At 40.9% G+C, this 23,769-nt stretch overlaps 1 protein-coding gene across 1 annotated transcript in view; it reads right to left on the reverse strand.

Annotated features, from left to right (window-relative positions):
* The window catches only part of LOC104413168 (MAM domain-containing glycosylphosphatidylinositol anchor protein 2), a gene marked incomplete at both ends in the record, with an annotated part of 32,511 nt that extends 18,287 nt beyond the window's left edge, over nucleotides 1-14,224 (reverse strand). The window contains one exon of the mRNA XM_010024089.1: nucleotides 13,955-14,224. Coding sequence (XP_010022391.1) covers nucleotides 13,955-14,224 — 270 coding nt within the window. The remainder of the gene's footprint in view (nucleotides 1-13,954) is intronic.
* Between the last annotated feature and the right edge of the window lie 9,545 nt (nucleotides 14,225-23,769).

Here is a 23,769-nt window from a genome sequence, read left to right on the forward strand (position 1 = left end):
CGATCCCCACCCTCATTCAACCCCAAACGCCCCTTTAACACATTAAAATGTTCGTATTTTGTCAATGCACATTTCACGACATATGAATGGCATCAAAAACCTTAACTGAATACGTTAGCTGCAGCGCTATTTGCATGCTTGGTCACAGTAACTATTGTCCACTGGCTGATTCTTAAGCTGACACAGGGATGCTTGGCTTTGTGTTTGCTGCTGTCCGTATCTGTGTGCAGCCCACACCAACAGCAACACTAAGTAGCAGTTCTGTGCAAATTACTGGTTTTAACCTTGACAGAACAGTTGGATACCACATGAGGTCCAGCCTCTGTGCACTCACCAGAAGAGGCTACGCCTAATTTTGATTGTTCCCTTTCACATTTTGCTAAGGCTTGTGAGTTATTTTGTTTTAACCAGTTCCCATTGAACAACATGAGAGTGTTACCTGAATCTGCCATGCAGATGTAAAGACCTACCTGTGCCTTGGAGCAACACAAGTATATTTTGGAGGTCTGGTAAACTCAGCATCCAGCATGTCACTTGTTTCTGAGCACCCAGCACTGGCACTTTATTAAGCAAGTGCAAATACCTTCACCTCCAGACCCAGCTCACTTCCAGGATCCTCCAAAACCATTGAGGGTTCTAGGTTTCAAAGGCATCCTCTGGGTCAGCAAGGCAGCTCAGATGTTACTGACCCCTTGATATTTCCTTCTGCCAAGCAGGAAAAAGAGTTTGTGCTAATTGGAAAGATTTTTGACTTATATTTTTAAGGCCAACAGCCTGCAGAGAAACAACGAGGGAAAGACCAGAGATCTGATCCCAAGTTCACCACAGTGAATTATGGACTTTCTGTTACTTCTATGTGGCTTTAGATTGAGCCCTTTGCCATGACCTAATTGAAGATGTCCCTTTCTCATTTAAGGAGGGTTGGGCTAGATGACCTTTGAAGGTCTCTTCCAACCCAAACTATTCTATGATTCTACTTCAGGGAAAAAAAGCAGATAGAAACAGCTTTCTTGGAAAGTGAGCTGCAAAACCCAACTTCATTCTACAGAAGTTCCAGTCTGTTAATCCAGACACAGGCTGCTTGTATTAAAAGACTGAGAAGCAACTCTCCACATCACTGCTGTGATCTCTGTACCAAAAGATGATTACTTGGATGATTTGTTGGTTCTTGAAAGAAACATATACGGCAGACAGCAGCTGAAGTCAACGCTTATCATCAGCTCCTGCTTCAATCACACCAGGTCCCTCATTTCCTTAGAGCCCTACAGAAAGGCAGAGCAATCCTGCTTTCATACAACTGCAATTCAAAAGATTCACAGCCTTACCACAAAGATGTCAGATAGTCCCTAAAAGACTTGTAAAGTGTATTTGTAAACTTAAACCTTTTTTCTAATCTGTCAAGACATCTTGAGAACCCAGCTTTTCTCACTGCATACTGTTGCTCATATTCACTGATGTGAATATGCCGGTTCCCAGCTTTTGCAGAGGAAAATAAAAACTCAACTTCCTTCACCTCAGAAGCAGTTCACTGATTTTGATTGCAGCTGTACAGGTGTCAGACACAGCTTGCCTACGCCTGTCCTGGTTTAAGGCACCAGCTTTGTAACATAGAATTTCAGCAATGAATACAGCAGTCAGTTAAATACACAAGTTCAAAATACTGAATGGATGTATTTAATATATGTATAGCATCTGGATCTGGTTTGGTGGATTTCATGACAAACACATGATCTTTGTTAAATTATAACTATGCTATCACTGAGAAATAAGGAAAGAATAAGATTACTTGGTTCACTGTTGTTAAAGGCACACAAAAATGTACAGCAGTATATGAAGTGATGTTTCACTGTTTGTATGTTCCTCTGAAATAATCCATTTCAAATGCCAAACAGCAGGAAAAAAGGAACATTTCAACTCATGTCATTACTCTGATGCATCATTTCTGTGACCTGAGCTTTGCTCTACTACAATGATACCCATAACTAATTGTGAAGCAACCACAAACCTGGACTACTACTCAGATCTTCTCTGTTAAGTGGAAAGAGATTTGTGTCTAAGTTGGGGGATCACGGACCACCAGCTGACCAGGAGTCTGTGACACCCATTTCCTACGAGAGAGAGACCATCCTATCATGTTCCCTTCAAACACAGGTGAATGACAAAACAAATATTAGTACCTCTTGATGCTTTCTTAGACGCCTAAGCTCGTGAAAGCTATCATCCAAAATCTACACAACTGGGCCAGGTTTCAGATTCATTTGTCTGAACGATTAAGTGAATGAATGTATGAAACAAAGGAATCTGTTCTGGTACCACACTTTGGAAACTGCAATGCAGTCCATATTGTCCGGTTTATTTATTTTTATGTGAAAGCCCAGCATAAACAGATCTCTGTACTAAATAAAAAGTCATTCTCACTGAAGAAAGACTCAGGGAAATCTTCACTGATACTTCTTTCTTCATTAACATGTCTACCTCTATCAAACCAATAGAAGAAAAAAAAGAAAAAGTTTCCATCATAATCTCCGAAGTCTTTATTTTGGCTGTGGGCAACAAAGCTGCGTTGTCTTCAGTATTCTACAGGATATTGCCTTAAACTATATTATCAAGCAGCTAAACTGGGTAGAGACAATTTAAGAACTGTCCAAAATATCTTTGTTATTGGTGAATATCACAGTGCAGTCCATTAAACTTAATTCTGTTACATTAAGATAAGTTTTGACACTGAAAACTCAAATTTGCTTTTGCCAACCAACAAAGCATTTGAAAGGAAAATACCAAAAAGATCATTCAGTATTGGAGTCTTCTAGCTTAATTCTAAAATGGAAGAGCAAAACCACGCTCCATGTAACAAAATTTGCACATAGCAGCTCTCCACATCAGTAACATCTGAGCACTAGGAAAGGATTGCTGCGGCATGTGTAGTCTGCACATTGAGACTGTACACAGACAAGCCTGCTCTGAAGTGTCCTATAGATAATGACTTCTGTTTCTTTATGATGAATGACTATCATCCATCACATTCAGCACTGTTATGAACATGCAACCAAGTATGGAAAAATTCAATAACAAATAGGAAACCACATTTACAAACAGAATGCTTTTTAACACCCCCCTATTCCACTGAGAACACCATGGCCACATTGAAACCCAATGCAAAGTAATGTCTCAGCTTAAACTCAAGTCCAGGTGAACTTAATATCCAACCTGGACAAGTGCCTCATGCCACACTTTAGTGAAGCAACCTGTAGCAAGGTCAGGGGTAGAAAACTTCACTCTAGTGAATCTGGACCTCATGATGTGTTGGTGGTTTTGAGTGTGGAGCATGGTGTGACTCTTGAACAATAAAAAATAGAAAGCTTTACTAATGTGATGCAGTTGTTGAAATGGTAAATTTCTTGAATAAAACCTTTGTGTCCGGCTGGTGCATTAAAAAGTCAATTTTCCAAACAGTAAGGGAAAGAAGATTAATGGATCTGGGAGAATAATATGAACAGGGGAAAAAATTATGTCAAAATTCAGTGTTACTTAAAGAAGATGCATTTAAGAATGGGTAAAATATGTGGTTAAAGGCTCATACATCTGCTGGTGACTAATTAAAATAATGGATAGAGAAAAGAAAAGCTGCAGTTCACAGTTCCATCTGCAGTTCCTCATCATCACTGTGCACTGAGCACTTCCAATCAGACAGAACACTGGCCACAAACTGAGCTGCATAAACAGCAGCCTTGGGTGCTTGAGCTCTTCCCTCTGGATATGCCAAGGTTTCTCCAAGTCCTTCTGCTTCCTCCTTCCACTGCTCACCTTGGATTTTTTTGTGCTATTCTAGCACTCAGCTACTATAATCACACCGTTTTGTAGAGGTTTTTTTTAATCAAAGATTGATTACAAGGCAACAGATGCATCTTTCCAACCAGTTTTTGCTTTTCATCTCTGAATGTTCTTGAAAACCATGCTGCACCACATATTAGAAGGAGCCATCTTTTCCCTGGGGTGTTTAAACTGGGTCTCAAATAACAAGCCATGATAGATGTGGCTGGCAGGGTCTAGAAGATCCCCCATATAGACCAAATCAAGGCACATTTCCATGTTTTCCGGTAAAAGCAGTCACCCTCCCCAGTCATTCTTGGAACCTGAAAAAGCAGTAAACTCTCCAGAAAACCAAAACTGTGGTAATACACCAACTTGTGCTTTGTTCTCCAGCCAGTTTGTAAGACCTAGAAACTCCTACAGTGACCACGTTGTGTCTAGGCATGGGCTTCTCTTTCTTCTCTTACAGAAATACCAACGTGGAAGCAAAGAAAATAGATGGGATAGATCCCTCCAATCCCTCCATATTTTCTGCATAGCATGAGCCCACCTTATTTTTAATTCAATACTCAAAGTCTCACCAGCTTGCCCATACTGCTGCTCCATTTATTTTGTACTTTGTCAGTCGGGTTCATTCTTGACTGACAGGTAACTGCCAGGTCTGCCAAGGTCATCATACTGTTTTATTTCTCCTCTAGCAGGGAAACGTCTCTTACCTTATGGCTCATCTCCATAACCCTGTATCTGCTTGGTCCACTGCTGAGATATGGAAAGTTTCTTATTCTGAAAGGCAGTCTGAACGCTTTGCTCAGAATTAAAAAGTCAGTCTAACATCAAATCAAATTACCCAAAAGCTCTGCATAGAGCTAGCTTCACCTGTATTAGCAGCAAATAATGCTATTTGATGGTTTCACATAAGAGAACCTCTCCAGCAGAATACACACCTGCTCAGAGAGCAGGCAGGGTGCACCTTGATTGGGTCACAAGGAGAACACTAAAAACTAGCATAACTACGTAAACATTCACAGAGCTTTTAGGGAGAATGCACTGATGTTGACCACTCTCAAAAAACAAATTTAAGTAGGGTATTTAGGACTCTGCAAGGTATTTTTTTCAAAATTATGCTGCCTGAATGTTCCCTATAGTCACCTTTCTATCCAGTCTTGCTAAAAACCAGACACATACACTCAGCATTTTACCAACAGTTCATTTTTCTTCTGTCAACATGGTTTTAGCATAAAGCTTTTTAAAACCTTAACTTTCAGTAGCTATCAGAACAATTAAGCTGTCAAGCATCTTCTTCTAGAGCATCTCCAAACTTTTTAATATCAAGTAATTATTTGGCATTTAGAAGACCACATGCATTCACATTTTCAATTTAAATGCAAATACTGTGGAGGGATTTCAGGTTTTGTCTCTGTTTTTATAAATGCTTCTAATTTTTAAGAGAAAGAGGATTTATTATTCTGGAGATGCCATGTGTCAGGTGTCTGTTTTTACGTATGTTCTAGTTAATTAGCTCCTATTTCTTTCAGTACTTTTCTTCCGAAGGAAGGGGAGGTGTGTACTTCTTTGTAATGAAGAAGATTTCAGTTTACAATTTATTCAGTATATGATCCTTTAAATAGATGAAGCCAAAATCAAAGTAGGTAGAACACAGCATGGTTTCTCTTTTAACTGCTTTTAGAAGTAAATATTCAAGAGAAACAGGCATCAGCAGAAGAGCGGAGACCTATAGGTTCATAAAAATATACCAGTTGGGAGGGTGTTCAGGAGGTTTCCAGACCAATCTCCTGCTCAAATAAGGGCCAGATGTGAGCTCACAGGGTTGTCCAGGGCTTGAAAACCTCCAGGCACGGAGACTGCACAACCTTCTACCTGTGGTTCCCTGATGGTGAAAACTAGGAGTCACCCCAGTGGTGTCACACCAGCAAAAGCTGATTTTGAGAAACACTGCAGCGTCCTACCAGGGACCAGCCCCATCTGCCTGGTGGAAGGTGGCTTTGATCAAGGATTTTAAGCACATATAGATACTGATTAAAACACATCTAGGTGTGTACATGAGGGTGAAACAACAAAAAATGGTCAATAAGCAGTGGTGACAAACTGGCAGCTGGTATTCAGTACTTTCTGCAATCCCAAGCAGAATAAAGGAAAAAAACCCAAAAACCAAAACAACAAACAAACCCAAATATTTCCTATGCTACAAAATCACATGTAGTTATAGCTTGCCAGGACAACACAGGGAGTGCCATCCTGACCAGACTGGGGGGCTCAGGGCTGCCCCATCCCATAGAATGCCTAACTCTTAGGTAAACGGGAACTACACAAGTCTCATCACAAGCCAGACAAGAATTGGGATATAAATTAAACAATTCAGAGAAGCTGACACAATCCCCAGTGGGCTGTGCACTTGCCAAACAAATTATAAATCCTCTGAACAGTACATCTGGGTGTTTTCCAGGGCTAATGCCTTTATGAAGTTTCATTCTTGTGCCAAAACTGTAAAAACTTTGCCCACACACTGCAAATGAAACTCGGCACACAGTACTTGTCTTTCTTCCAAAACCTAGAGCAAACCCTCAGTTTCCAAGGCTTCCATAGTGGATTATCCCCATCTCCTACTTCTTGTGTGGCTCAAGAGCTTTATTCAAATGCAGGATTTCATTAGAGTCTGGTTTTGTTCCAACATGGGATGCATTCCCCTTCAACAGTTTGTTTTTATTTCACAGTTCAATGCCTCAAAAATTAATTGGGACCCTATCAAATTTTCCAAAATGATTTGTCAGACTGGGCAAAGACCTACCAATCTCATTCACAGCTGCCTGATGCAGTACAAGTACCTTAAAACACATTTCAAGGTCATCAAAGTATCTTGGTAACATCAGAACAAAACATTGTGCACTGTTCTCTCTTCTTTTTTCCTTGAAGATGAATCAAAACTTTGAAAAAGTCAAGTTTTTCTGCCAAAATAATGTTTTTAAGACTACACAGACCTCATTACATATTAATCAGCCAAGATCTAATACAATAATAAACTATGACACTGCACCTCTGCAAAACAAATTTATCATGCATTAGAAGTTAATAATTGTTAGCTAACCAACAGTAAGGATAAATTTTATTTCCTTGCCCCTGATAAAGAACAAATGTGGTGACATGAAGCAGCCACAAGGCAAAGGGAGATGAAGAGAGATCAAATTAATACTACCTCTTGAAACCCCCTCTGACAATACCTTTATATATATGTAGTGCTCAGCAGGCAACGTGACAATTTGCAGAGCAGCAAACTTATGTAAAAATAAAATTTCTGTACACAAAAATTCTGGGAAGTCCTAATGAAAGAGCAAAAGAATCAATAAACTATCTACATTTTTATATGAAACCGGTTTATGAACTCATGCATGATACACTCCAGCCTGGGAGAGAGTGCACATACCTGAGAGCGCTATTGCAGATAATAAAAATAAATGGACTTATTCAACTCTGAAGCTCAACTTTTTTACACATTCATTCTCAGAGCTGTAAACTTTTAGGATAGCGTGCTGGTAACTTATGATGGTAGCAACACACTGGATATGCTGTAAGACCAGGTTTTCTAGACTAAAATCTTATCTCACTGAAATCCCATTCACAGGTTACACCCCTCAGTGGAAGAACCAGAATTGGCTGGATTTTTGGGTTTTTTTGGACTAAACTGTACTTATGCTTAAAAATCTGGAAGAGGTCCCAGGGAGATGTCTGCAGAGGCACTGGCTCCCATGGGAAGCTGGGAGTGCTGACGTGGGATGGGAGACCAGGCTGGTGCCCAGTCTCCAATTTACAGAGCTATTCTTCATTCCCACCTAGTGCAGGGGTCTATCCCAAAGCCCATCTGCAAACAGTTTTAAAAGGTCCACTTGATTTCTAGTCTGTCCCAAGAACACATCACCATTAACGGGTACTGAAAGACAGCACAGAAGCTGCTAAATTTCCACCCTACTGAAACATCCTGAGGAGCTCATCTCTGTCAGCAGCATCCACAGCCTGCAGCACCCACAGCTATGGAGCACCATATGCAAAGAAGCTCCATGTGCCTGCAGGGCCCCTCATTAGGAAGTCAACGGTGGCTGTCTCTGTGGTGTAGTAATGCCCATTTTATGTGTCTGGATATTTGCCAAGCCTTTTGGCTTTCTCCATCTATGAAATAAGCACTAGTATAATCAGTCTGCTGTGAGACATTCTCAGAATAGAAAGAGACGGAAAAGAAGGAGGGGAAAAAAAACCTGAAGGTCCTTCTGCTTGCTGTACAGAAAACTCAACATTTTAGACTTGGCATGCTGGAGCCAGCATCTCCAACCAGTGCTCACAGCGTCACAGATGATGCCAGCTCACAATCACAAGTGTCAGATGGATACGTGACTCGGCCAGCATCTGCCACAACCACTGGGGTGATGACTGTCATGGGTGCCACCAAAACCCAATTTTCACCTTTTGAATAAAACTTGTGAGCATTGCCTCTGTTCTGGTACTCAGCATCAGCCCATAGGGGCCCTGCTCACATTTCAACTAACAGCATTTGAGGATCTGAGGGGTGACAGCAGAGGTGCTGATGTGTAACCAGACAGTCTTATTTTTAGCCTTTACTTCATGCAACTGCTAAACCAACAAACCAGGGAAATTCCTAATAAAAAGCTCTGGGATAAACAGAGCTGTTGCAGGAAAGCAGAAAAGTAAGGAGGTGTGTGAGAATAGACATCAGTAATACCAGTAACCCTGTAACAATATTTTTTTTTTCAAGTCTATTACAAAAGCAACAAAATTTTCATTTATTTCACAATGTGCATCTTTTTTCTTTTTTTCTTCCTTCCTTCCTCCTTCCCTCTTCACCTTCTTAGTAGCAGTCACTACCACCCAGTTCACATACCGTTTTTGAAGACATACTAGAATAGGTACTTACAGCAATCTCGGCCTTTAAATGCATTTCCCCAGAGTGCTTTTTGTTCAGCAAAAGCTTTTGTGCTAATGCTGAGCACAGGTCATTACTTTATATTTAAACTGGCAGGGAACCCCACCCCTTTGAAAAATTAACTCTAAATACTGTGTTTCTGCTTCACAGAAGGGAAAAGTCACACAGTCAGAGTCAACTGGCACTAAAAAAATGTTGCAGTTACAATGGAAGAGACAAAGTGATCTTTTCCAAGAAAGTAATGGGAGAAGTTGCTGACGAGGCGAAAAAGTTGATGCATGCTGACACCCTTCCAAATCATTTCAGTGCTCAATACTGAAAACCTGTAAGAATGTAAATTTTTTAAGACCTATAGAACTTTTCTCTGACTCTACCTGTTTCCCAATCTGATGCGCAAGTGATCTTTTAAGATGCTACCCATTTTTGCTCTCTTCCTGGATGGAGAAGCCACCTTACATCCTTCATCAAAAGCCTTTAATTCTTCATTGACATACTGGTAGTTACAGAGAGATTTTATTTTCATTTTCCCCTTCACGGTGTCTTTAGAATATTTATTCTTCCATGTTCTCATAATTCTGAGTACCCGGTCTGAGTCACTTTGAAAATGTGTAATTTTCCAGAAGCTGTAGACATATGATTATCTAGATTCCTGCCTCTTTTGACATTTCCAATCGTCACCCAAAATCTCTATGGTATTGTAATGATCATGCTTTTATGTAGCATCTTAAGGATTACAAGGCTAATATTACCATTTCTCTAATGTCTTTTGCTTCCCTCCCCAAATATGCATTGAAGACAGAATTTTGAAGGACTAAAATAACCTCCAACAACAAAGTCTAAAAGCTCCTCAGGCTAGAAGAGTTTCCCTGGACATGGGATAAATTGGATGTTCAACTTCCCATGCCAGATCAAGGCAAAGAACTGAGCCTGGAGCCATATCAGAGGTGAGGTCTCTCACTACTAAGCTCCTGGAAATAATGTGAAGTCCTCTCTGTGTAGCTGTGTGTGCATGGGACATGAAGAAGTATCCTTATCACCATGTGTGTTGGCCAAAGGGCTGTAAGCGAGCAAGGTTTTGCATTTTCTTATTTTAATTAAGAAAAGATCCCTATGAAGACTGATTATCATTCACCTGTTGAGACTAACAGAGATATGTAGTGACACATTCATGATGAAAGAAAATTAACAGAAATATCCTGGGTGAGAAAGAACTCTGAAAGAAGCGCAACAGATTTTCCCCATCCAGGCCTTTATGACAAATGATCTTCATTGCATCAGAACAACTTTTTTTGTTTTGCTCTATTATGGAAAAGTCAGAAAAACAGAACACCCTCCAAGCAAGCACAATTAAAAATATCAGACATGGAGGTTGTTGGGAACATTGTCTGGAGGGGGTGTGTTGGATTTGACACTTGAGAGGGCTTTTTAAGAGAAAGATAAAACCATCAAGTTTTACTAGAATGAGAGGAGTCAAGATTCTCTTAGAGTGTCCTCTGCTTTCTGATGGTTTCGTCTAGAAATATGTTATGGGAAGCTATTCTAATCATCAGTCTGAGAGCAGGATGTGAAGATGCCACTAATGAGAACACCCACCAATACTCAAATGCTAACAGACTTGCAATCATTTAAAGAACTCATTAATCTAAAGAAAATACTTAGAAAGAAACTTTCATAATTAGAATTGGTAAACAGCCAGCTTTGCTAAAATGAGTGTTTCTTCTTTCTCTGGCTTGACTCAAGACACCTTGATGGATGACAATGTCTTTGATGGAATGAAATATTTTACAATAACTTTGGGTAGAGGTAAGCTGACAACTGCATTCTTTAAAATGCCTGTATTTCACAGAGCTTCTCACTAAGATTTCAACAGGTAAACAGTACGTGGTCGCTGATTTGCCTCTGGTGAGCTCTCGTTCAAAACAAATGGAGGAAATGAAGGATATTACATTATGTTTGTGCCTCTTCAGAAAGGTGTTGTGGTTCTCAAAACAATTTCTCTTTATCATCTTAGCAAACTTTCACTAACATTATCCGATATCTGAAAGGGAAAGGCCCTAACACAACAGCTCAGCAGAACAGAGACGAACAGAGCAGAGTTTGCAGCTTACAACTTGCTTGAGAAAGGGGTATCTTTAAAGGATGTTGCTTTATCTGAAAGTATTAATTTAACTGCTTAAGGAGGAAGGATATGAGAGAGTCTCTTCCCTCAGCAGCTGTGTGCAGCACCTGTTGTTTTGCAAGGGATTCACATTCATCTGAACCGGCGAGTAAGCACCCCTTGTTTTTACAGAGGATTTATAACTCCTTTTTAAGCTATACAGGCCAAAAGAGAACTAACAAATAAATAAATAAATAGTAACCCAAAAGACAATTATGACTAAATGGGTTCATTGCTGCAATGGCAGCTTCAGTCTGCTTTTTATATTAAGAAGAGATATCTCCTTCTGTTCCAATGCCTATTGGAAGTGGAGGAAATGAAGTAGCAGTGGAAAAACAGAGAATGTATTAAATGCTTATGCATATTAGGAGGCTTCCAGATAAATCCTGGGAGCTAATTGATGGAAAACAATGCACTGAGACCATTAGCCGCACCTGCTATCCCACCAGTCCTCCAGAAGCACGTGGCAATTGCAGAAACTACTTATTTACACCCTGGAGAAGCAGAGAACACTCATTATACAGCACTTCCATGTGGGCACATTTTGCACCATCTCCTGGGTGATATATATTCGCCTAAGCTGTCATAGCTGGTCATCCTGCACTTTCACTGTATTTACCAACACTTTCTAAGGGTCTCGGAAACGACTGATGGAGGAGCACAGACCTGAATACACCTTGGCACCACAATGCCTGAATCTGCTCTTGAATTCACAGCCTCATCTGCTGCCTCAGTTGCTTACTGATCCACATAATTTCTGACCTTCAAAAAAGATAAATTACTTTTGTTACTCACTTATTTCTTTTTGTTGTTTCATTTTGGATTATTCTGGGTTTAGACTTTTTTAATATTATTAAATGTGTGGTGGTCATATGATTTCATTCCCAGTGGGTTCACGGTTAGATCTGGTGGGTAGTCACAGACATGGGCAGTAAGCCACAAAGATAGGAAGGTGTATGCACATTTAGATAAACACACAGTGAAATTTAGTAAATTTTAAAGGGAAAAAAAATCCTCTGAGCCCTGATGATGCTTTGAGAAAAACTACATTTCTTTCTGGGTAAGATTATTTTCTAATCCTGAGACTGGGAATCCACCTGACAGAAGATGTGAACTCCATTTTCCAACAGCTTCTCCTGCAAGGCTTAGATGCTATTTCAAGTAAATATTCTTTTCTCTTCAGCTACTATGTGAAAATTCTGATACACATCAACAAAATAGGAGATGAAACAAAGAGAAACAGTGAGCTACATGCAAAAAGCTAAGAAATATACACACAAAGTAGAATCAAATGCACTTGATGATCTTAAAGGTCTTTTCCAATCCAGTTGATTCTAAGATTCGAAACTCTGATATGAATTTCTGTCATATTTCATTCCTAAACTCAGCATCATTTTTAGTAAAAATAAATCAACCGAGACTGGAACAGAGATTCATTTTTTTTTTCCTCCTAAAAGACAGTTCTTCCCTTTAACAGAAATAATACGGCAAAAATCATAGCAGGTAGTAATGCATTTGGGCTAGAAGGGAGCCGTGCTTCATGTATTTAATAGGTTATTCCTCACTGCGATCCCTTCTCAGAATCAACAGGGCCATACAGCAAAGAGTTAAAAAGAAAAAAGCCATCTCAAATGTTTTAATGGTAGTTTGTTCAACATCTTGCAGCTCCTAGGCATCTCATAGGCATGGTCTTTTATAAATAAAATTGTGATGGCATAGTATTATTATGCTATGACTCATGAAATTTGTATCTGCAGGGAGCTGGGGACTTTGGCTTTTTCCTCTGGGCTTTCCACTGCTGTCTTCTGGGTCAATTAAAATATTGAGATTTCTTTTCACACAAACTCTTTTCTCTCCCTTTGCTTATTCTGAGTGTTTCACTCACAGGTCCCCTGCACAACCTCATCCCTATTGTAAATCACAGCAAATTAATGTCGATGCTAGGTTCCTAAAACAAGACTGCTTTTGCCTCTTGACAACGAAACCCCTAAGCCAAATGTCAAAATTTCAAATGATAATACAGTATTAAAAATAAATCTGTTGACATCTCCTGATAAAATCCTGCAGACGTAGGCTGATGCAATGCTCCCTCGCTGACCCTTGGAATAGAAATAGCTTCTAATTCCTCATTCTGCTGAAGACTCTATGTTGAGCAGTAAGAAGTGAACAGAGGTTATGGCTTCCATAAAATATTCACACCACTGGCTCTTCATACAGAAGTTTCTCCTGAGTATGATTAATCACATGCTATTATTTGAAGTTCCTATATCGTGGGAGTTTATGTTTCACTACCATTCACAGATTGGATTATAGAAAATTAGTTTCAGATAACTGTTTGGTTCAGGTAGATTAGTCCACTCCGATTATGCCTATCAGCCAATTGAACTCCTTCTTCAAAGTGGCTGTGTCCCTGGGGTTATTCAGAAAGTGATAAACAACTGGGGAGAGTTTCTCTCCACCTGGCAGTAATTGTTCTGCAAGTGCTCTTCCCTTTTATCTCAGACAGACATTTATCCTGCTATTTAGTATAATTAAAGCATAGGTACTAATCTAAAGCTCCTACCCAGGGAGCAGTTGTCTGATGGCAGTAGATTCACAGCATTCACAACAGCTTTAATTTCAATAACATGTTCAGCTGATGAAGAGGAAGAAAAATGTGAAGTAGGTAACGACATCTCCAGGAGCTCAGTAGGCATTCACCGCCAAGACAGTCCATGCAGGGGACCAGCACAGTCAATGCCCAAAAGGTCTGGTGTCCTTTGGCAATTATTTGTCTCTAACAGTTTGGATGGGAAAGCTGGTGCATCTTCATAATACAAATGGGGATGACGCTACCCTTGTTCCAAACAAGGGATTTGAGCCCAGCACGAGAACCACCAGCTATTTAAAGCCAACACTAACCCATCTCATGTATTATTAGAAATGACCAGAAATACATACAGAAACAGGACACCACTACGTGAACACTGCTATCCTGTCCAATTAGGATTCCACTAATCTTCCAAGATAAAGGTTCATGGTTTCCCAGATCAACTTACCTCTTACGATGATATTGGTGGACTTTTTCGCAGGATTTCCAACATTGTTATTGGCGATGCAACTGTACGTGCCAGCATCTTCTGATGCGATGGCAGGTATTGTTAAAGTGCCGCCGTTCAGCACCGTCTTCTCAGGCAGGATGCCGGCAGACCTCACCCATGTCAGGCTGGGGGCTGGCTCCCCTCCTGTTGTCACACAGACTAAGGTGATCGCTTCTCCAGGGTTCACCACTATCGGGTCATCCACAAGAAGCTTAATAGAAGGTGATGCTGTAAAATACAAGAAGAAGAGAAAGGTGTAAGCAGGGCTGCACCTCTGGTATTGCCTGGTCCTCACTAGCACATTCGAGCCAACAGAGATCAGCAAAGGCACCACCAGCTACAGCGCTCTTCGCACCACTACGTGCCCTCTGAGTAGGGTGCTCCCCATCCCGATGCTCCCCTTAACACCACATTTCTCTCCCTGATCTGTACCCTGCTCGGTCATCATTCTTCACCTTGCTGTCATACTGCAGATGGGGATTTATGTACGGACAACCCTGTGGCTGTGCTTGGGAAGCAATGTATAACGTATGGGACTGGTGCCAGCACACTGGATTTTAAGCCCCGGAAGAAAGGAATTAGTAACAATCTTATTTGGCACAGAAAACATGTTGTGCTCTTCAAGTCAGATTTTACCCATTGAAAACCAGCCCTCTTAATCCACCTGCCTCCCCAGTGAACTCCTCGGGACTTGTCTGTCAACTGAGATGGATTTGTAGAGTTTGAGTTGGGTCTGTTGACTCAGGAAGACTCATATCCCTTGGTACATCATCTCCTTGCACATGAAGAAACTGACGAATCCAGCACAGATGCTTTTTTTGCCTGTATGGGATGTGAAATCTGCAGCTGACAGCACCAGCAGAAATTTGGCCACGGCTCCATCTCCTCACAGACACACAAGAAAGGTACAGGCTTGGGTCGCTACTGTTTCCATACAATATCCTATGACGAGCTGCAGAGGTTTTCTTTGGAGAGGACCACCAAACCAGACTACCTAATCTGCAGCACACGCTAATGGAAAGATGCTGCTGCTCTCAGAAAAGATAAGCATTCTATCTTTTTGCCTCTCCTTTTCCATGAACTCTTTGCATACTACAGATATAACAGGACTAACAGAATTGCTCAGTATGGAAGGCACAATGCAGGGCAACTAATTTTAGATGCTGGATTTTAAAACCACAATCTGAGCGGTGACATCCCTTGTCATTTGTGCTGAGGGTCCCACCCTTGATGGATTCAGGCTTTGCTTGAAGGCATACCCTAAACCACGCAAGTGATGAGCCTATATATAAATACATATTGCTAGCACAGAAAAAGCAGTGATACTAAATAAAAACAAGCATAAGGGTGAAGGATTGAAATTCTGGGCAAAGAATACCAGAAAAAAGTGACAATAAAAAAAGAAAGGAAATAAAAATGTTACCATCAAAAACCATATCACTATCCTCATTACTACAGAGATATATTCCCATGTGTTCTGCTTTATATATGAATCTTATTTCAATATTCAGGAATACACACTAATCACTAAAGGCAAATACAAGAATCAACTATAAAATAAGAGTTTTCTTTATTTGGAGTTCACCCAAAAGGAATTACCTTTCTCTGCACATAAATGGGAAGCATTTCATTTATATCTGCACTAGCAAGAGTGAACAGGCAACCTCCAAACAGAGAAGTATTTGAAGAGAGCAGGAGAGGAAAGGTTTACGGGCAAAACTCCCTCTTCCAGCTTGGGATCCTGCAGATAATTCCGAGGTTCATGTAACCAACTTAAAGGTGAAGAAACTGGGTGGATGGCTAAAAATACAGACAGAAAACAATTCAGCACTGCCGACTGTCAATGTCTCCTTACTTATGTCCTCTGGCCTCATATTCTTTCATCAGTTCATCCATCCATCTGCTGAGGGACCCTTGTTTTAGGATTAGAGGTACAAAACTGGGCAGTATGTCATGTTTCATGATTAGAGAATTTGCTTAGGTAAAGGTGACAGAAGCAGGGATCCAGGTACTCTCTGTGCAACTAGAACTGAGGTCCAACACCTGTAGGGTCATCACCAACCAGCAGGTAGCACACAGCTGATCCTTCTTTCTCCATCCTTCCTTCCCTCCCTCCCGAGTTTAACGATTTTTCCTGAACAGCTCTGGCAAGGAACTGTTCTCTGCTCTCACTGAACATCAAGTCATGAGGCAGGGAACAAGAGAACCACAAATAATGCTTCAAACCTTAGAACAAAAGATGAAAGCTCCAACAATGTCAACCCAACCTTACCATAATGGCCTCATAATCCTCCAGATGAAAGGGGGCCCTTTGCCATCCTTCAGGTAGAGAGACAAAGACAGCAGCTGATGTGATAAAAACGCTGTGATACATTCCTTTCATCACAGCACTCAAAACAGTAAGTACATGAAAATTACGGTTTGCATACAGCAATTTCTCTTTAGTTACACCACACATTACACTTAACTACAACCTATCTCACTAGACAAACACAAACAAAAATTCAGCCATACACTCAACTACTACTGTTGAAAGCCAGATCTAAATCAAAGAATATTAAGAAGTTCAGAAGAGATATTAAGGTTTCCTGCAAATGAAACTCAGTATAGCATGTAAGGGGTCAAATGCCTATTATGAAGAGAATATAGATCCACAGCAACAACGAGCTATTATTTTATTTCTTTGCTTGAAACCCTATACATGTGCTGCACTGTATAGCAATGCATCAATAACACAGAACCTCTTACTTTCAGCTTTAAGATGCAACTGAGGATAGAACTGGGTCGACTGCATGGCTTGCCTGGTTTACTGTCATGTAGACATTGCCAAATTCTGGCCTAGGAATGGAGAGATTGGAGGTTTCCTGCTGGTCACTTGAACTTCATCCTTCCACTGCTGAAGCACACTTAGCCCCACCACCAGCCCCACACTCGCCCAATCTCTGACAGCGCAACCTCCACTCCCAATGTCACCAACATTGACCTCTCCTCCTTCCAGTCAGGGATGAGGAGAGGTGGAACTCAACACCCATCTGCCCATGCGCCAAACATGAGTTTGACAGCTGTGATTTCTTGTCACAGCTCTGCCTGCCTGTCAGAAAGAAAAGGGGAAAGAGAAAAAGAATGAAGCAAGGAGAGTTAGCCAGGGAATGAAGGAGACAAATGGCAAAAATCCCAAATGCTCAATAACTCAAGCGATGTGCTCAGATACAGTGGGATGGCAGAAGAAATGGTTTTAGCTCCAAGTTAGAGTGCTTGTGTTCACTTTCTCTACATCTGCCTGGACCTACATGTGGAAATGAATGGGGGTAAATCAGAAGATTAGTCACGTGATGGAATACCTGTATTAATTGACTTGGGTTAATTAACAGTATGTAAGCCTTCTGCAGATCTGCTTAACTGGATAGCTGCTCTGTTTGGCTCCAAATCCCAAACTGGAGAAACCTCTAGCTGCTCCCTACAGGATGCTGTACACAGCAGACTCTTCCCACAGACTGGGAAACAGTCTGTAACAAAGCTGCAGCAGAGGAAGGAGTAGTAAAGGCACAGCAACAAAACTCCACGTAACAGCAGGGACAGTAAGTCTTGGACTAGGCTGCTCAGGGTTGCTGCAGAATCTTGCTCTTCCAGATTTTCTGAGAAAACATCTGCTAGACAAGGTTTAGGACTAGCTCCTGTTTGAGCTAGAGAAATAGTGCTCACTATCAAGTGATATCTCTCCCTGTTCTAGTTTCAATGGCAGCAACAGCTACTGACAAAAGGCAATTCCTCTTATCTACCTTGAGTTATCTTGCAAGAATCTTTCCCTGTGGTCCCCATCTCTCTGGTGACTGCAGACAAAGTCCAAAGATTAGTTTAATCTAAAGGTTAAAATTCAGATGGCAGAAGATGAGTGACATCAGTCCTACCTTTAGGATGATGATTTACAAATGCAGCAGGAGCCTATAGATGGGAATGGGCAGAAAGTGCCAATAATCTACAGTAACAATATACATGTGCCAGCCTCGCATTGATCCCAGTGTTTTGCAAATCTATTTGATCCTTGCACTTTCAGAAAATAGATTTTTTTGCCTAATCCTCTCTCTAAAATGGATTTCTTCTCTCTTTTATTTGTAAACTTCTCGAAATCAAAATTCTCCTCTCATTTATTTGTAAATTTCTGAGGCTAAGCACCACATACAGCATAAATCTGAAATGTGTAATTTGTCGTCACCTTTTTTTTTTTCCTGGTCCAGCATGATTAAAAAATGGAGTAGACATTTATAAAGATGACAAGATGATCCAGAGCAATTATAATAGTTGATGATTATACCAAAATGTTGTTGAAGGCTATTAAAAACCATGCTTCAGGGCATAAAATGTATCTTTTTTCCTGGAATGGGAGGGCAGACTATCCCGTGTTTGTCTACTGCACACTTTTTATGCACTCTTCTGAAATGTCTGCTGCTGGCTCTTGTTAAGGACAGACAAGAGATCTGATCCAAAAGGACAGTGCATGTGTTTATACATCCTTTGTATTTGTAAAGCATCTGGCATGACTGAACGCTAACTAGGAGACCCATGATGCAGTCGCGGCAGTTCAAGCTGTGATATGTGTTTAGATAACAGGAGATCATGGAATTGAGTCAGAAGGAAGAGGAAATAAAGACAACTCTCCCTCCCCCCCTTCCAAAAAAAAAAAAAAAAACAACAACAAAAAAACCCCAAAAACTGACTTATTAAAATGACACTATTGCAAAAGCCAGTACATGCACGTGTGCATTCCTGGTACATGTCTGAAACACGCTGGTTTTGCCTTTACTGCATATGTTGCTTTGGGGAATCAGGCTACAGACACCAAGATACAAGTGGTTTCCCAAAACCACTGGGGGAGCAGACACACAAGTGTGAGCCAAGTTCCCTTCCACCTGTTTTTCCAAAACAAGGCTAGAACCAATACTGACAATTTGCCTGCTCAGTTTTTGAACAGCACAGACAGGTAACCTAAGCTTTTTGAGGCTTATGAAGACCGTCACATCCTTACAAACAAGTTTTCACATGGTCCCAACCAAGATAATTCAAAAGGATGCATATTGCAGTGACAATAAGCCAGCAGTTTATGCCTCAAATCTTGATTTTATTATTTACATTTTACAGAATTTAGTTTTACCAAGCAAGGTGCTTTGTCAGTTGCCACCTTTATGCAGGGCTCTTCTTACATGAAAAGCACTTCAAAATCAAAGTGCTTCAAAGCCCCCAGAACTCAGCAGGTAGATGTGCAGTCCAAAAAAAAGAAGATGCACAATTGCACTAGCTCAGAATTTTCCTCTGCTGAACAGTTGCCCTCTGGCATAAGGATGAGCTCCTCAGTTTCTGCTTAAATCATGCACATATCCCATAAAATTCCACAGAAAGGTTTAATTCAGAGATATATTTTATTTTTTTCTATTGCTGTATTCTTCTGGATTTAGTTTAATCTTGCGTTATGTCCCTTACTTCTTTCTGCTATCTTCCTTCTTATTCATTTTCTGTCCTAAGTAGTGTATTTTTATTTTTTTTTTTTTTTTTTAAAACAGATAGTCTGCATTTTTTCAATTTTTAGCCCCAGAGCTCCATCTGTTCATACCATAAAACCCTGGGTCATGGTTTGGGTCACAGAGACACACCGACACACACAGATATAGGACTGGTATCCTCAATTTCATGTAGAGCTGAACGGTAATGGATTTTATAGTTGTAAGCGACATCCAGTACTGGTTTGGAAAGCTAAGCATCAGAGCCAATACAACTGCACAATACCAAAACTGATGGAGACACAGGAGGTGCTCATTTACACAGAATTCCTAATGCAACCAGAATATCCCTGCCAAAAGCAGTCAGTACTAAATGAAGTGTATTTTCACCACCAAAGCCAATTTCAAAGCTTCAGCCTGGCTGAGGTCTCTCTTAGATGACTATCAGCCACAAAGATTAATGAATACTGGGCCATCCAGGTTTGGCAAGCAAAGCATCTCCCAGCCAGAACCTTCACCCCAGCACCAGCAGAGACTCAGACAGGCAACCTGCCCAGTGGAAACTTTCTTTCGACTCTCTGATAGTAATAATAAAATTCATTATCAAACAATTAGCAAGCTTTGGTAAATATTTCCATGGGTGAGTGCATGGAACAAGCTTTCCAAACATCGCATTTGGAAATTGTAATGAGAATGGCTCAGTGTTCAAAAGAGTTCTGCGACTTCACTGCCCTTTAGAAGTAGGGGTTTCTGAGCGGCAGTCCCACATTTCCAAGTGATGGTTGGTTTGCCAGGGGACAAAGACAGCCGCAGTGCCACTGCGAGCTCTTTCCCGCAAAGAACAAGGCACTACTCATGATGAGGGAAACTGTTCAGGTCCCCATTCATATTGCAGCTGCATCCTTTTTTAAAAGGACTTCAATTCAGAAGCTTTCGTGTGCAAGTACTACTTGCATCCAATGTATTTCATAGGACTGTAAAGCCTGGCTGTGAACTCCACAGCTCATATGACGAAGTGCTATTGGAAGTACACTGAGTCACAATACACGGCCCTGCTGGTTAAGTCACTATGGACTAGCAGGGCTGTGAATCAGAACTGCATCATTTTTTTACCTAGTATTAGTATGTGCACACAGGACAAATTAGGCACTGATGACATACAGATAGAGATTAATTATAAACAGTGGCTACAACACATACCAATCCTCAGAGAGTAATAAAACAGCATGCAAAACATGCTGGTTTGATTAATGACCAGGAAAAAAGTTTCTCGGATCCAGCACAAAGCTAGCAGTAATTAAGTCATCATTAACACTCTAAGACACACACTTAACAATATCAGTTTACCAAGCACCTTCAATGTAACAACCTAGCTCTACAACAAAATGCCTCCATTTTAAAGAGAGCTCCCACAGGATCATTGGCAGGAAGACTGGAAACATCTTCTAATCAATGAGCCAATACAGATGTTCACTGAACTTCAAAGAAGCAGAGTCTCTGCTGCTTCCTGGGATGGTTATCTAAGACAGACACTACACTGGGTGGGAAGAGATATCCGTCATTGATGTAGCGTACAGAAAAAATCTGACGCCAACGTGTGTTAGAATTACAGTGAGACAAATATATGTACTTAGACTGCGTATATGGAACTGAGAAAATGTCACAACTGGCTTTAGGGATTACTGGAAATGCAAAAGAAAACTAATACTTTAATAGCAATATCAAAGTAGAGGCAGAAAGTCATGTCCTTGACAACTCACTCATCTATGATGAATAAAAATGAAAGAACATTATTTCCTCCAGTTTTATGAATTATTCCATATGCAGAACTGAAGTAATAATTTAATTACACTTTCATATATATATGTGTGTGTATGCATCTGTTTAATTTACAGCCATGATTTCCCGCAGGAATACAACGCATATACTCCTAACTACACACAGTATGAATAGACCCTTTCAAGATAGAGCAAAAAGAGAGAACATCAGAGGTCCCTGCTAGGATGGAAGCATCATTTCTGTACTTATGTACTCAGTAAAGTTCAAAAGAGAATAAACTCTAATTCCCAGCTGAAGTCCAGATTTTGAATTAGAGGGTAAAAAGTTTTTATTGACCACACTGCCATAGCATACTGCAATACTGCTTTTCATCAATAGCCCTTAAAAAAACCCCAACCCAATACACCACCAAAAGAACCAAGCAACCCACAATCAAAACTAAACCAGAACAACCCTAAAAACAAACATCAATGAAAATCACTTTGATACACCCACCCTCTCTGCTTTACCCTCCCTGCTGCTACCAAGACCACCATAATCTTCTGACTGCTATCTGCCAGTCCTTGGTCTCACAAGAGGCAACACCTCTACACAGAGAGTGCCAGCATGCATTGAACTAGCCAGGATAAGATATTCCAGTGGGCCAAACTCCCACGTAGATGCACCTATGTGTGCCAGTACTTCATCTGCTCTATCAGTACATGCAAATTTATCTGTAGACTCTGCTGGGAAGGGCCAAGGCTTCCCAGAGCAGATGCACCTTTTTTCTTGGCAATGAATTCTCAAAAAAAGCCAAGGGAGAAAAAACATGCAGAGACATGTAAAACATGAGCTCTTTGCAGGCGTAGGAGCAAAATTCATGAAGAAATCACAGGATGGTTGAGGTTGAAGGCATGTATTGAGGTCCCATGGTCCGATTCCCTGCTCAGGCAGGGACCCCTGCACTGTGGGCTACCCAGGGGTTTTTTGACTATCTCTGAAGATGGAGACTCCACAACCTCTCTGGGCAACCTGTGCCAGTGCTCAATCACCCTCGCTATAGAAACGTATATTTATAAAGTCACTGTCAAGTAATGACCAGCCACATAAAGCTTTTAACTTCAGTGGTGTCTCACTCAGGTGCTGCATGCAATCCATGTGCAGAAGAGCACCAAAATACTCCAGCTGTAATGACTTCCAGTTCTAAAAAGTTTCATGTTTAGACCCATAAAACAGTCCATCTCAACCTTTTTCACCATCACTGCCTTTACAATTCCAGCACTTCCAGGGGCAGAGGAAATAAAGGCGAAGTTCTCAGATCCCAAGTATTTCAGGCATGTATCCTTTTTTGGTTTTTTAACTTAATACATGAAGTTACTGATGTAATGTATTCCCAGACCAGCTTTCAGTATTGCCAAATGGTTTAAGGTTTACCCTGAGGCATGGGGTCAATTCTCATCTTTGCAAAACCACCTGGACCTGTTCTAGTACAAAAGGGTGGCTCCCCGCCATGACTGCCAGATCCACCCATTACTCTGTGTGCCTTACCCTCAGACTGGGGTGCATGTGTCCCCATGTACTGGCAATCACTGCTCAATTCGTGTATGTTACATGATCAGGTCAGAGATTAAAAAAACAAAACATATTTTTCAGTTTCCCCTGGACCTGCCACCCAAGTCTTAAAAGTTGAGTAATGTGCAAGAACGTTTTGTCTGGGCATACTATTGAGAATGGAAAATTATGAGGTTTAGCAGAAGCAAAGAGAAGAGTTACAGGAAAGAAATAAAGGAAAGAATGAGATTATATTTAGTAAGGTCCATTTTCAGCTGGATTTAGTTATTACATGTTCACGTATATGTGAACCAGGCAGCCTGGAGCGCCAGCCCAGGTAACTGTAGTCCACTCCTTGCGCTCTCCTCTTATTCTCAATAGCTTTTTTTTTCCCTCCTCCAACTTTTTTTCTGCAATTCTCTGTTTTCTAACCAATGGGGATGCAGCTTTGATGACTCATCTCTTTACTCCCGATTTGCCTGGCTGCTTTTCATCCAGCAGCAGCAGTGCTTTGATGACTCGCACTTTGCTCGTGCTGTCGTTCATGCACAGATGTGGCATTGATAGCTCCAACAGGGAGGAAGGGAGGCGGATACGTTTGCTATTCAGAGCACTTCCTCGGTGGTTATGCTCTGGAGATGACTACAATAGCTCACAGCTCCCACACTGTACGAACTATTCATTCTGTGGACATTTTATCATGAGGGTATGAAGGGAAGGCAGGATCCTCCCTTTAGCAGCAGAGCAATGTTAAGTCAGCTTAACCCAATCATGAAACTGTCCCCTTCATCACTATATTTAGATGCACTGTTGTACACGTAGGCTTAATTCATCTCAGATAATTTCAGCCACCCAAAAGTCAGGCATAAAAGCCAAGGTTATGTATATCTTGATAAGACTTAAGCACCCCTAAAGCACAATTCCTGCCTTCCAAAAATAGATGGGTTGAATTCTCTTTGGAGCCATCTCTCT

The sequence above is a fragment of the Nestor notabilis genome, unplaced genomic scaffold (genome assembly GCF_000696875.1).
Source record: "Nestor notabilis isolate BGI_N333 unplaced genomic scaffold, ASM69687v1 scaffold17441, whole genome shotgun sequence".
NCBI lineage: Eukaryota > Metazoa > Chordata > Aves > Psittaciformes > Psittacidae > Nestor > Nestor notabilis.